The 13398-nt window shown below is 32.9% G+C and overlaps 1 protein-coding gene across 1 annotated transcript; it reads right to left on the bottom strand.

The window, feature by feature from the left end:
• Nucleotides 1-6331: 6331 nt before the first annotated feature.
• On the bottom strand, nt 6332-11440 carry LOC25492260 (uncharacterized). The gene is made up of 9 exons (XM_024781065.2): nt 11191-11440; nt 9244-9413; nt 8987-9091; nt 8730-8786; nt 8513-8593; nt 8183-8217; nt 7273-7362; nt 7005-7164; nt 6332-6652 (listed from the first exon to the last, which is right to left on the bottom strand). The coding sequence occupies exons 1-9, from the start codon at nt 11339-11341 to the stop codon at nt 6548-6550; spliced, it is 954 nt and encodes a 317-aa protein (XP_024636833.1). The 5' UTR covers nt 11342-11440; the 3' UTR covers nt 6332-6547.
• Nucleotides 11441-13398: the final 1958 nt, after the last annotated feature.

Below are 13398 nucleotides of genomic sequence, written 5' to 3'. Positions count from 1 at the left end.
TTTGTGCGTTTCGGCCTTTTGTGGATGTTTTCCGACATCCCTGGGTGTTCCTTATGTGATTTTTTTATGTTGTTTTGATGAATTAAAGTTATGTAACCATGATTGCTTGAAAATGAATGAGTTATGTTAATTTTGAGACGAACTTTGATTTAGAATTTGAACATAAGCATGTGTTAAAACGAAATAATGTTTTCTTGAATGTAATGATTATGTAACTACTATGATAATGAATATAGAAGAAGCATGTAGGGTTGACTAGGATGTTTATGATTGTGTAATTTGGTTTTTGATGAAATATGTAAAAATAGACGAACTTTGGAAAAAATAGATGGACTTTGGTGAAATAGGATATTTAACATTGACAGATAAAGCATGAAATGAAGCAGATGCATTATTGCAGATATAGTCATGTAAGTCTGATGGGAGATTTATGTTCTGGAAGATTTTCTGATAATAGGTGGCGAAATAGATGGTGTAGGTGGTGTAGGTTCAATATATGGTGGATCAAGATCTATAATAGGTGGAGAGGGAGTATGAGGACTGTCAGGTATGAGGTTACTTACAGAGCAAGTATCAGATGAAAAATAGTTTCAGGTAGTAGTTATGGATGAGGGATTAGAGGGATAAGGTAAAATGTGTTCATGAAAATTGACATGTCTGGATATGTGAATCTGTCTAGAATGAATGCCTAAGAGAACTAAACCTTTAAAACCAATAGAGTAACCTAAGAAGACAGATTTTCTGGCTCTAGGTGAAAGCTTGGATCTTTGTGTTTGAAGAGTAGTTGAGTAACATAAAGAACCAAAAAATTTGAAAGATTTAATATCAGGGATCTTATTGTGGAGTAACTGGTATGTGGATTTGTTGTGAAGATTAGGAGAAGTAACTTTATTGATGATAAAAGTAGCATGCATGAGAGCATATGACCAATAAGAAGCGGGAAGTTTGAATTGATATAAAAGGGCTTTTCCTACATTGCGAATGTGTTGGTGTTTTCTTTCTACTCTACCATTCTGTTGGGGGGACTCAACACATGATTTATGATGCAAGATACCCTTAGAGGCATAAAAGGAATGAAGTAAATATTCAGGACCATTATCAGACCTGACAGCTTTAGGAGTAATATGAAACTGATTTTCAATGAGGGAAATGAAATTTTTGACATGTTGAGATACTTCAGACTTGGATTTTAATAGAACAATCCAAACAAATATACTGTAATCATCAAGTATGGTAAGAAATTATTTATGATTATGTACAGAAATAATGGATAAAGACCCCAAATATCAAAATGCAAAAGTGCAAACTTGCTAGAAGTAACAGACAAACTAGAAGTGAAAGGTAATTTCTTTTGTTTTGCAAAATGACATATGTCACAAATAGCATTATGATCAAAAGTAAAACTAGGATATAATTGAGACATATAAGAAAGTGTCTTATGAGATACATGACCTAACCTGAAGTGCCATAAAGCAGAAGAAGGAATGGTTAAATTTGTATTGGAGGAAACACGATTAACAGAAAAATCATTGCATAAAGGAAGATTAAAGGAATCTAAAGCTAATCTATATAGACCTTCAATCTGATCACCCAAATCAATCATCTTCTAGGAGTGAAGATCATGTAAGAAACATTTATTATCACGAAAAATGGCATGAAAATTCAAAGTCTGACAAAGTTTGGAAATATAAATCAAGTTTAAGTTGAATAAAGGTGAATACAAAACATTGTCAAGGTGAAATTGAGGTGAAAAATGAATGGTACCAACATATTAAAAAAGTATTGAAGTACCATTAGGTAAATTTACAAGCTTAGGATTAATTTTATTATAAGAAGTGAACCAATGTGCGGATGAAACAATGTGTTCATTGGCTCCTGAATCTAGAAGCCATATATCAGATTTAGAAGAAATAGAACAAGAGAAAATAGCTATGTTTAGCTTAGCATACATCTCAAGTGCATGTAATGCTCTAGACTCGACTATACATGTATGTGGTACCATTTGGATGTCAGAGGTAATTTTACTGATTGACCCCTCTACATATTCTCTACATATTCTCCACATATTCTCTACGTATAGGACTTATGAATGCATGAATGCCAAGTATTGACTTGGTAATGCACAACACCAATTAACTCTTCATATTCTCTACATTTTCACCATATTACATGATCAAAAAATACATCCACATATCAACAATTATCAAATAATCATCTCTACATATTCATCATCAAATAATCATCTCTACATATTCATCATCAAATAATCATCACCACAAAGAAACAACATCGTTTCATGAAGCACAATTCACATAATAGACGAACAACAATCACTCACATCATGATAACAAACCTATTATACATCAATCAATCATTGTTTCATTCATATTTCATCATTCTATCATGAATGCAAGGTCAATTACAAGTTATCAAATCAAAATTCCTTATTTTACCAAAGTTCGTCTATTTTCACAAAATCGTCTATTTTGACATTTTCACACAATTCATCATTTCTCATGCATATTAATCCTCAATTCCACCCTAATCCAACGTATTATCATGAGCATAAGTCATTTGCAAGCTAACAAGTCATATTTCAACATTTCATCAAAGTTCGTCTATTAATTCCAAAGCTAATCCATTTTGACATTTTTTTCTCACAAAAATCAAGTTTCAAGGTCATATTAATCCTACTTTGCTGTTCTAAGTCCATTGTTACAGAAGACAAGTCATAACCTCATCATTTCGTTCATTAAAACCAAGTTTCGAAAATTCAAAGTTCATGTGCATTTTTCATTTAATTGATAGATTGATTCGTCTTGTTTTAACACTCCCAATCTCCAAGTAGGATCGAGGAAGTCAATGCGTTATCATTTAATTGATAGATTGATTCATCTTGTTTTAACACTCTCAATCTCCACAGCAACAACGAAGAGAACTTTCTCATTTTAACACTCCCAATCTCCACAGCAACAACGAAGAGAACTTTCTCATCAATGAAAAATCTCAAGACAAAACAAAGAAACAAAATGATAGATGATTTTCTTGCAAATAGCTTGATTATTTACATTGAAAAGGAAATTGCAAGTCAGTTTAGCTCAGATGCAATTATGGATGAATTTGAGTGTTTGAAGGGTCGCTGAGTTCAATTTTCATATATAGCTACTATTAGTTTTTATTTCTTTTGTTGTAGATTTTTTGGTACAATTCGCTATTCTATTGTGGCTTTTTTGGTACAATATGCTATTACCGTATTTTTGGTATAATCTGTTCTTATTTAATCAAGTGTATATTTTATAAAGAACATTTTATATAAGTAGTAAGTATTGTGAGTTTTCTTTTCCTGCCTAGTTAGATTAGTTTAAGAAAAAAATCTTTATGTTTGGCCACCTCATTAAAATATTGCTAGCTTTACGGTTGAAAACATGCATTCTAAATCAGTTTCACTTGCGTATTAAATCTCAAATTACAACATATTGCATATTAAATATCGAATTACAAACTTTAACACACAACTTTAAATCTCAAATTAATTACAAACCAAATAGTTCACATAAAATGATACGAAATAAATTCTAAATATAAATTATAATGATAGTTCACTAAAATGACCAGATAGTCTAGTTAAATGATTTGATAAACAAACTAAATTTCAACTTCAAACATCTTCATTGACTTGCATCACCATTTCACCATCCTAAAATGAAATAAACACAGTTAGAATGTAGAATATTGAATTTATTTCCATTTTGACTAGATCTCAAAATATTGGGTTGAAACGTAAGTGTGAGACTTGTGTGAGAATAGATATTAATACAAGACTGTTTCTTTTTCCACTCTGTTCATTTCGCGCGCACTCTATTTTTTGTTTTTTTTTTACAAAAATACCCATGAGGTTTTTGGATTCTATGAGTTTTCCCATGTTTTGGGGTGAAAAATGAGTTTTTCACTAATTCAGATTATACAATCCGAACACTCCAAAAACTATGGCGTGTTCCTTGTTTTTTTCTTTCTGGATTATAAAATCCGAACACCCACTAAACACCCTTCTTGTGCCAATAATTCAGAGAAAATAATTCGGATTATATAATCTAAACTGTATTAGCATAAAGACTGAGCCTGTTTGTAACACATATATAGTCAGTTTAAGAACCATACTAACCATTCTAACCTACATCCTCGTGTTTTAGGTCATTGTTAGTTGTTCCTGCCATGTTCTAATCGAAAATCCGATTTTCGAGCTATTTGGTCGATTTGCTCCGAAAAAATATACAATTATTCTAAGACAGCGAAATACAAACATACAAAATAAATCATACATGACTAGTAAAAAAAACAAGTCTTATAAACAATTTATTATTACAAAAAAGAAAAAGAAAATACAAGCATTTTAATACCTTTAAATCTTGATCGGGATATATCTATAAATCCCTTTTAATTTTTACTTCTCTTGAGTCAACCTTCACTTGTTTGATGTGTGATTCAGGACAACCTTTAATTAATAAATTTTCAAGGTTTGGAAGGCAATGTGTGTCTTGAGGAAGCGAAAGCAATTTCGGACAATTTAGAATAACAAGTCTATTGAGACAAATAAGAGTTGATAACCACTCAGGAAGCTCATCAAGATTTTCACAGTAAACAATTTGCAAGGTGTGTAATGTGTCGACAGATCCTTGCAACCATTTAGGAATACTCACAAGTTTTGGCAAAGATACAAGATTTAGCAACTTCAGTTTTAACTTCGGGATATCGTTATCTAATTGCACCTTGATACCAAAATGTTCAAGAAAGCTTCATCGTTGGCTCCCTTAGGAAATATGATAGTTCTTAGACCAGTAGGAATTGGTGTTTTGCCAAGCAAATCATTTTCAATAAATGACAGATGAAGAATATTCTCTGATATATTTTCATTATGAAATTTCAACAACTGAAACTCATCTTTTGCAACATACAATGCAAGATCGTGCACTAAATCATGCAAGTTAAAGTAACAACAAACATCACCAATGTCTTCAAAATCTTGAAGGAATGATCTTGACCAAAGCTCATGCAGAAACTGAATGCTAATATCTACCAAGGTTTTACCTCTGTTTGGTTGTGGAAGAAAACCAAGTGCCTCCCATAACACATGAACATGAAAACCAAGTGCCTCCCATAACCAAGTGCCTCCCAAATTGAAAGTCCTTTCCAAAGAGGGAGAAGCAAGCAAAACATCTTTTCTCAGATGATTTCCTAGCTGCTCCAAATCAAGGTTTCTAAACTTCTCTTGGTGAATTGGCTTAGTAGGAGCAACAGAACCACTAACACTAGCTGAATTGAGTATTTTAACAAGCAGATTTGCAAGTTCAAAACACACACCCACATCTTCAATGGAAAAGTCTCATCTAAACTCTTAACATTAAACACTGCCTTTGCAAGTGTAGTTTTTCCTAATCCTCCAAGTGTTCGTACATTTAGTTGGCACCACATCTTTCTGAGTTGGAAGTTGTTGCTTGTATGCCACGTTTCTAAACTGTGGATGTGAGCAATTTGGTTTAATCAGGATTCTGCAATCTGGATACTCTGTGTGACAGATTCACACATAGTTTGTGATGTTAATTTCCATTTGCATTGGGAGTACAGTTTTAGAGCAGGTTTTTTTGGTTTTGTAGGATATATTGTATGCTGTATCTAGTGGATTGTTTTAATGGATTAACATGAAAAATTGTCTTATGTGGAGTTATTCTAACTTGTAATTGCAGGCATTGGGAGTTTGTAATATTGTTTATTGCAAAATTGTTTCTTGTAGGATATGCATTCCTTATAAATTTAGCTTGTATTGGGAGTTTGTAAATTATTGTTATCTAGTGTTTTGTTGGAGTATGTATCTTAGTTTCTAATCAAGATCAAGGTTCTGAACAAATACTTATGACATGCAAGTCGCCTCATGCCTTTTTTGTTGAAAAAATCGGAATTCCATAATTAATAAGACTAATGATGGTTTATCAATTATCATTGACGCATGGTTCTGCAATGATATCAATTATTTTCTCCCTTACACCTCATGATTACATTTAAGTAACATTTCCCAAAGTAAAAGAAACAATTTTGTCACACTACATTGGATGACTTCTCATGATCACATGATTGCCGAACCAAAAACACGGTGCCTTAAATAAGTGTACAACAACGGCCAAGTAGAATAACTACAAACTTACATTTACACGCATACTACAAAGACATTTTTTATAGGCAAATGTTAATAGTTAGTTTGTTAGAGCGAAAAATTGTTAGCAACAAAGATCGAACTTTGAACTTTCTCTATACTCATTAGAAGTTCTAACTCATACCATTGGACTTAAACAGACTTTTATTTTTTTATCATTTCAAATTATCTTCCATTCTTTCAATATACACATACTACATGACATTTTTTGGTACAAGATAAATGTAAGTAGTGCTTAGTTCCGGATGCAGCTGGTTATTTCCAATATTTGAGGATGTAGGGAATAATAGTGTGATCTGCTGAACATGGCAAAATAAATATTTCAGCCACTTCAGCCTTCCTTCAAAATTCTTCCGGAAATTCAAAGCCTAAGTCTTTATTGTCTCTATAAACTTGCACAAGAGCAGCAGCTTTGTAGACAAACATCCCAAACATGGCTGGCACAAGCTGAGGGAGAACGAAACAGTAATCAAAATGACCAATGTGTTAGACGATAGTAGAATAATAAAGCGCTCTCAAGAAAGGGATTTGGATTGCATGAAGTTATACATTCGCGCATTTATGCAGTCAAAACATTGTTGGTTGTTGGATAAAAATCGGAAGCTGCAGAAAACATGCAAATTTTGATTTTCTTTTTTAAATCTAAAATACCAAACTTAAAATATGCATTGTTCGATCTTGATCCAACGACTACCAATGTCCTGACTGCATTAATGGACAGATTTTAGACTGCATGCGATCTAAATCCCTCAAGAAAGTGTGGTTTTTAATACAAATTTTTGATGTTTCCAAGGTTTACCTGAAAATCCAACAAGTCGTTGATAAAATACTGATGAGACACAGCCCAAAGTCCATAAATTGCTGCCGGGATCACAAGCCTTGGTGACGAAAGTGCTATACCGCTACCCCTGATTGTTTTCTCGAAAGAATCACTAAGGTCTTCGCTTCTTATGCCAATTCTGCTTATAAAATATTTTTTGATCAAAACAAGGGATAAGCGAATATTAACAACAGAATGCTAACTGTCTCAACTAAAACAAATTCAAAGTGAAAGTTTTCGGCCGTACTTCTTTGACTTCTTTTTCATGAATATTTGAGGAACAGTTTCACTGGATATGTTGTCTGCTTGTTGATACAAGAGCTGAAGGTACAAGCAACTGCATTGAAAATAGTATATCAGTGAAGTACCAAAATAAGCAACGAAGATTGACAGCTACATATTTCATTTTCATTCGACCCAGAGAGAGCAATTGTCATGAACAAATATTAAGTTAACTGGCCTGATTAAAATAGTATAATGTGAATGCTAATTAGCTTGTTTTTAATCCACACATGTAGTACTGGTTTAAAATAGGGATAGCCAACCATTTAAAATTCACTAGGCTTCTCAGATTCAAAAAAGCGTTTCTAAAATTTTATAGAACAATAAACTTAATATTTAATTGATATGCACTGACAGTGTAAATAACTTTTACAATGTCAATCAAGCATAACCATGAGATCATTAGAAACATTTGACTTTAATAAAAAAGGGCAGCCCGGTGCACTAAAGCTCCCGCATAAGTGGGGTCCGGGAAGGAGTCCCACCAAAAAAGAGTTGTCCGGTGCACTAAAGCTCCCACATACGCAGAGTCTGGAAAGGGGTCCCACCAATTGGTGTATTGTACGCAGCCTTACCCTGTTTTTTACACAAGATGTTGTTTCCAGGACTTGAACCCGTGACCTTTCAGTCACGTGACAACAACTCTACCATTGCGTCAAGACTCCCCCTATTTGACTTTAATCATATTTCCTTAAAAGTCATACAATTGATAGTTCATGATCGGTTGACAGTGTAAAGAGTTTACACTTACAGTACGTCAAAAGTAATCTCATAAACTTATCTGAAGTGATGTTTCGAAAATTTTATACTTTTGAGCCAAGCACAAATCTATTTAAATTCAACAAGACAGAATATAGAAAAATGCAACAACAAACCTGAAAAGGACCCCAATTGCATAACTTATAGCAGCCTGAAAAGACGGGCATTAAAATCAGTTCGCTACAAAAAATTTACGCACATAGACAACATGTGTGGATGTGCATATTTTTGTTACAAGATGAAAGAGATAATTTGGAACTTACACCAAGATGGTGAAAGTTAAACCATTATGATAAGACATAGGAAATAACATCCATCTAAAGTTAATCTTATCATGAAGAAAGAACATAATTGAGCGGTAAGAAGCATTAAATTGATCTAGTTACGAATTATAATAGTGAGTTGACGAGACTGGAAAAACAAAGGTATGCAAATCTAAAGTTTACCTGTACAGAAAAAACTACCAAGCAATATCCGCTACAACCCAATCCAATACCCACAGAGAGAAGTAATAATTCTTTCTTGAGCTAAAATTTTAAAACATAAAAAATCAGCAGGTTAAACAATATCAGAACAATAGTTACTGATCAAAACATACATGCCTTGAGGCAAGTGTTACCGACTTTAGCAAAAGAACATACTGAGTCAAGAGAGGTATCATACAGATTGGTATTTGAGCGCGTTCAGTTTCTTGAGTCTTGCTCTGTTGTCTAGGATTGTCTGTTGATATATGAAGTGAAGCATCAAACATTATAAAATGATTGAATTATTATTTAGTTACCAGGAAAGAAGGCAAACTTGAAAATTAGTTGAAAAAGTATATTAATTTCACATCCAGTTTCCAACTTTTTGTTAAGGGATAATGGCATATGCAAGAAAATCATTGTACACCAAATCCAAATAAAAAACAAAAACCATACCTTTGCAGTCATCTTCCTGTTTACTGGTGCAGAATTGTCGCCTAATAACCACTCTTGGGTACTTGAAAGTTTCAAAAAACCGCCATCACTGTTAGTCTCTATGATCTACAAGTATTAGAAGAATGATATGAAACTGAATTGCCTGATCAAAGAAACCATACACAGAATTCGCAACTGGATTGGTACAAGGTGTAGAATTTCCAAAACTCACACGATCAATACTATAAAATTGAATCAGAATAGTTTGAAATTCGCACCTGTTCTATTTGTTGAGCATTGTTGTCGTCATTGAGCTCACTAACATCATAATCACCAGAATCTCTGATATCCATTCGCCATAGTAAATCACAAGTTCTTGATACAAAATCACCATTTAATTCTCTATCCTTCAAAAATGTTTGCAAGACATCCTCATCTACATCACTCACTAAACATTAAGGATTCCAACCAATTAGCTCTCAGCAGAAACGGAATGCCAATGACATGAAAACATAGGATACCATGTCAATGATTAGGTATAATTTTTTTAGGTGCACAATGGATAGAAATAATGGTGGCAGAACATTTACTTCAATAGGTATAGAAACTACAACGTTGAATTACTTGCCAAACCCTACAACTGATGAATAGTGGACAAAGCTCCAGCACCGGCCCAACAAATTTGTAGGCATGAAGCAAATGTTAATGCAAGGCTTTTAAGTTAAATCTAATAAAGTTTAACCTTAGTATGAAAAATAAGTAAAACCCATTAAAATTTATCAAATGAAGCCTATAGAGTGTCTTGCTAGCACTCCTCTAATTAAAATTAGGAGCTTTAGCCATTAGACCAGATGCCCTTTTTTTAACATAAGCTATTATATTCTATATACTATACTAAACTAAAAATAAAGTATAAGTTGGATCGGCCCTGCAATGCTATCGTGTGCTAAAATTCAACTTTCATTTATGCCACCTCATGCAAAAGCCTTGTTTTTTGGGGCTTGAGGTGAGGACAATGCTCATGCTCAGCTACCTTGATTACTTGGTCAAAGAGACACTGATACCAAATCGAGATCAGTTCTCCCCAAAGCTTACGCCGTTAAGTGAAAGAAAGTTCATGAATAATTTTACATCTAACAATATTATCAATGGAAAGAAAAGAAGACCCTAGAATAAAAAAGAAAGTAGTGATAAGAATTCAGTGTTGTCGTGGCGGAAGGCCAACATTCTGCCATATAAACACACAATTGCAGCCTATGGCACCACCATGGCAGGAATCCCTTCACAAATTGGCAATGGAAGTGGTAAAAAAAATCCGCCACACCATTCCATTTCCACCTTGGCAGCCATGACCGTCATTTAACAACATTGTAAGAATGTCACCTGATTAGCTTTTAATAATAAGGGCTAGGGAGAAAATTGAAACCCAAATATGTAGTCTACAATATGAAATATAAGCAAAGAGGCCATTAAATTCCCAATCAAATAGCAGAAGCCTGTTCTTGGCAACATTTGTTCCGTTGTTTAGAAGAACCCTTAAGTTGAATGTATCAACAAGGTATTAAACTAGAATTTCAAACTTCTATTCTTTTTAATCCAATGCTCTTGTTATCTAAGCTCTAAAAATTATACATATACTAAAAAAGTAATAACAGGTTAAGGCGGTATCATACCTAATTAAATCAGAGTATTAGTCTTTTAACCAAATATTTTACTTCGCAATGCCATATTCTCTTGTGATCATGCTAGTCAGCATAGATCAAGATTATGAAAACCCAAAACAAAATACTATAAAATGTTGTGCTTGATAGAGCGATATGGTGTCGTTTGAATCATGTAGCCAACCGCATTTATTGAAATAAGACGTGGTTATTGTTGTTGTTCAATTAATTTGTCCACGGAGAAAGTATAATGTGTGCTCTCTAAGTTAACAAACAGTGATATATTATATATACATGATATCTCAAATTCCGAACTGAATTTCTTATTTCTGAAGCAGAAGGAACTACTCATTGGAGTTCGACAAATAATGACACCAACACATATAATTATATTCAATAGCTTCTATCTTCTCAAATTATTATCGGTGTCTAAGTATCAAAGGTTTCTGAGTATGTGCTTCATAAGGCACATCATCATATCTTAAATTGTTAACTTTCAAATAAAAATGACGAAATTAATGCTATAGCAGCAAAAGAAGAGAGAAATGAGGAAAGATGGTTAACCTGTAGTAGTTGTAGCAGTAGTAGTACGAGAAGCTCTTAGTGATGAAACAAAGGGGGTGTATGTGGAAAAAGCAGTAGGGAAAGGAGAAAATGAAGGGGTTTTGGAGAATTGAAAGGTGTAACAATTGGAGACAAATCTAATGCCATCCATGGCAGCACAGCATAGATAGATGGATAGAACGGGAACCTTACCCCCCTCACCTTACTCCCTTGGCTAATCCTTTATCATTTCGGTTTACTTATGACTACTCTTCTTAAAAAACAAAGGTTTAATTAATTTTGTAGATCCTAAAATATTTTAAAAAACAAAGGTTTATTTTTTTGAAATTGTCTTTAAATTTGGAAGAAAAACAAATTAAAATTAAAATTAAACCTTTGGACTATTTTATTTTTTAAATTTTATATTGGTGACATCCCTTTGTAAAAGCGAAATGGAAAATTAAGGATTCGGTAAATATAAATTGTATTACTAAAATAAAATATGTATTTTTGTAAAATAATAAATAAAATAATACTTGTATGAATATTAGGGGGATACTAATGAGTAAATCTGATTCTAGAAAAATGTTAACTTGTATCCTTAGAGCACAAGATAAGGAATCCATAATAATAACTTTTTGTTGGAATGTGTGCATTCAATTTAATTTTTGAATTTATAATAAATAAAATGCACAAAATTTGAGGAAATATTTCTACTTTTTAGTTCCTTATCTTGTGTCCTAAGGACACAAATTAACATGACCCATAAATAAAAAGTGTAAAATTGATTAACATGTAATTGTTCACATCATTGTTGGTTAATGGTTGATTAAGGGACACATCTATTTATTGATAACTTCCATGAGAACCTTCTTTTTCTTTCTTTTTATCGGTTAAAAAACAATGGAGAGTGAAAAATGAAGAGAAATGATAACATCACATGAGTATGAAATAGAAAGTTGTTCAAAAGTTATTAGAAAAATGATTATACAAATATCGTTTCTCTTTTTTTTTTAAAGAGAAGGGCTCTGAGATCCCAACTCAGTTGACATCCCAAGAAACTTATATCCTCTGCTGAGCAACTCTTGGGTGGACACAAAGATTTAGACTCACTGTTTGGTCACACACACATAAAAAAGCAAAAGTAGAAAAAATAATAATTAAATAATAATTAATTTTCAAATGATTATAGTATGTCAACTTTTGTGTGTGTGTGTGACCAAATAGAAAGTCCAAATTCTTGTGTCCACCCAATAATTATTTTCCTCTGCCACCCACTCGTAATATAGATTAAAACAACGGAAAAATATGTAAAGATGGTGGCCAAACCAAAACCCTCAAAAGAAAACCATGTTAAAATAAAAAATAATAATGTGGTCCTTAAGAAAAAAGGTGTTGCTCAACCATCATTCGGTTCACCCTTGGATCGAGATTGTAGGAATAGATTTGTTAAATTGTTTCCTCTACTTCATCAGATAAGGCGTAAGAGCTTCTTATGTGATCTTATTATTTTGCAAAACCCTCATCTGTCTAAGAAGTTTAAGGTCCTTCCAAAGTATTTGGCAATAATAGTGTGGAGGGGGGGACAACTGACGTCTCTAATTAGGACGTATTCTCAGTCTGATCAATCTGCTCAGTATTCTCAACATTCTCTAGAGGGGGTGTATTATGTGTGACTATATCCGGTACAGGTTCAACAAAATCACACCTAGCTTGGATCAACTATAACCTAAGAGCCTAACTGAAAAAGTAAAAATGGTTAATGAGATTCACCAAAAATGAATCGTTTGGGAGAACTTAAGTTTGATAGGGTGGCCGTAACGCCCTATTTTATGATTTATTTATTTGATTGAGTTTAGAGTCTTTTTTTTATAATTTAATCGATTTATTTTGATAAGTGATATTTTTGTTGTGTTTGATATTTATTAGTAGCCCCTATTTTATTATTTAGTGGAGAAATATATTAGTAGCCCCTATTTTAGTATTTAGTGGAGGAATATAATTAATTAGAATAATGAGGCTTGGGGGGCAGAATTGGAAATAAGGGAAAAATAAGTAGGTTAATGATTTATATAAAGGGGATAGTTAGAGTTAGAAAATTTAGAATACGTGCAAACTGTTTTTTTTTTTTTTTTTTGAGAAAAGTGAGAAGTCAGAGAAGAGAATAATCTTGTGAGAAGAGGAGCAATCTTGTAGAGTCCGATCATCTAATCTAAGGTAAAGGTGAGA

This window comes from Medicago truncatula, chromosome 4, assembly GCF_003473485.1.
Source record: "Medicago truncatula cultivar Jemalong A17 chromosome 4, MtrunA17r5.0-ANR, whole genome shotgun sequence".
Lineage (NCBI taxonomy): Eukaryota > Viridiplantae > Streptophyta > Magnoliopsida > Fabales > Fabaceae > Medicago > Medicago truncatula.
The sequence above is the reverse complement of the archived record's forward strand: the minus strand, read 5'-3'. Positions and strand labels throughout refer to the sequence as shown.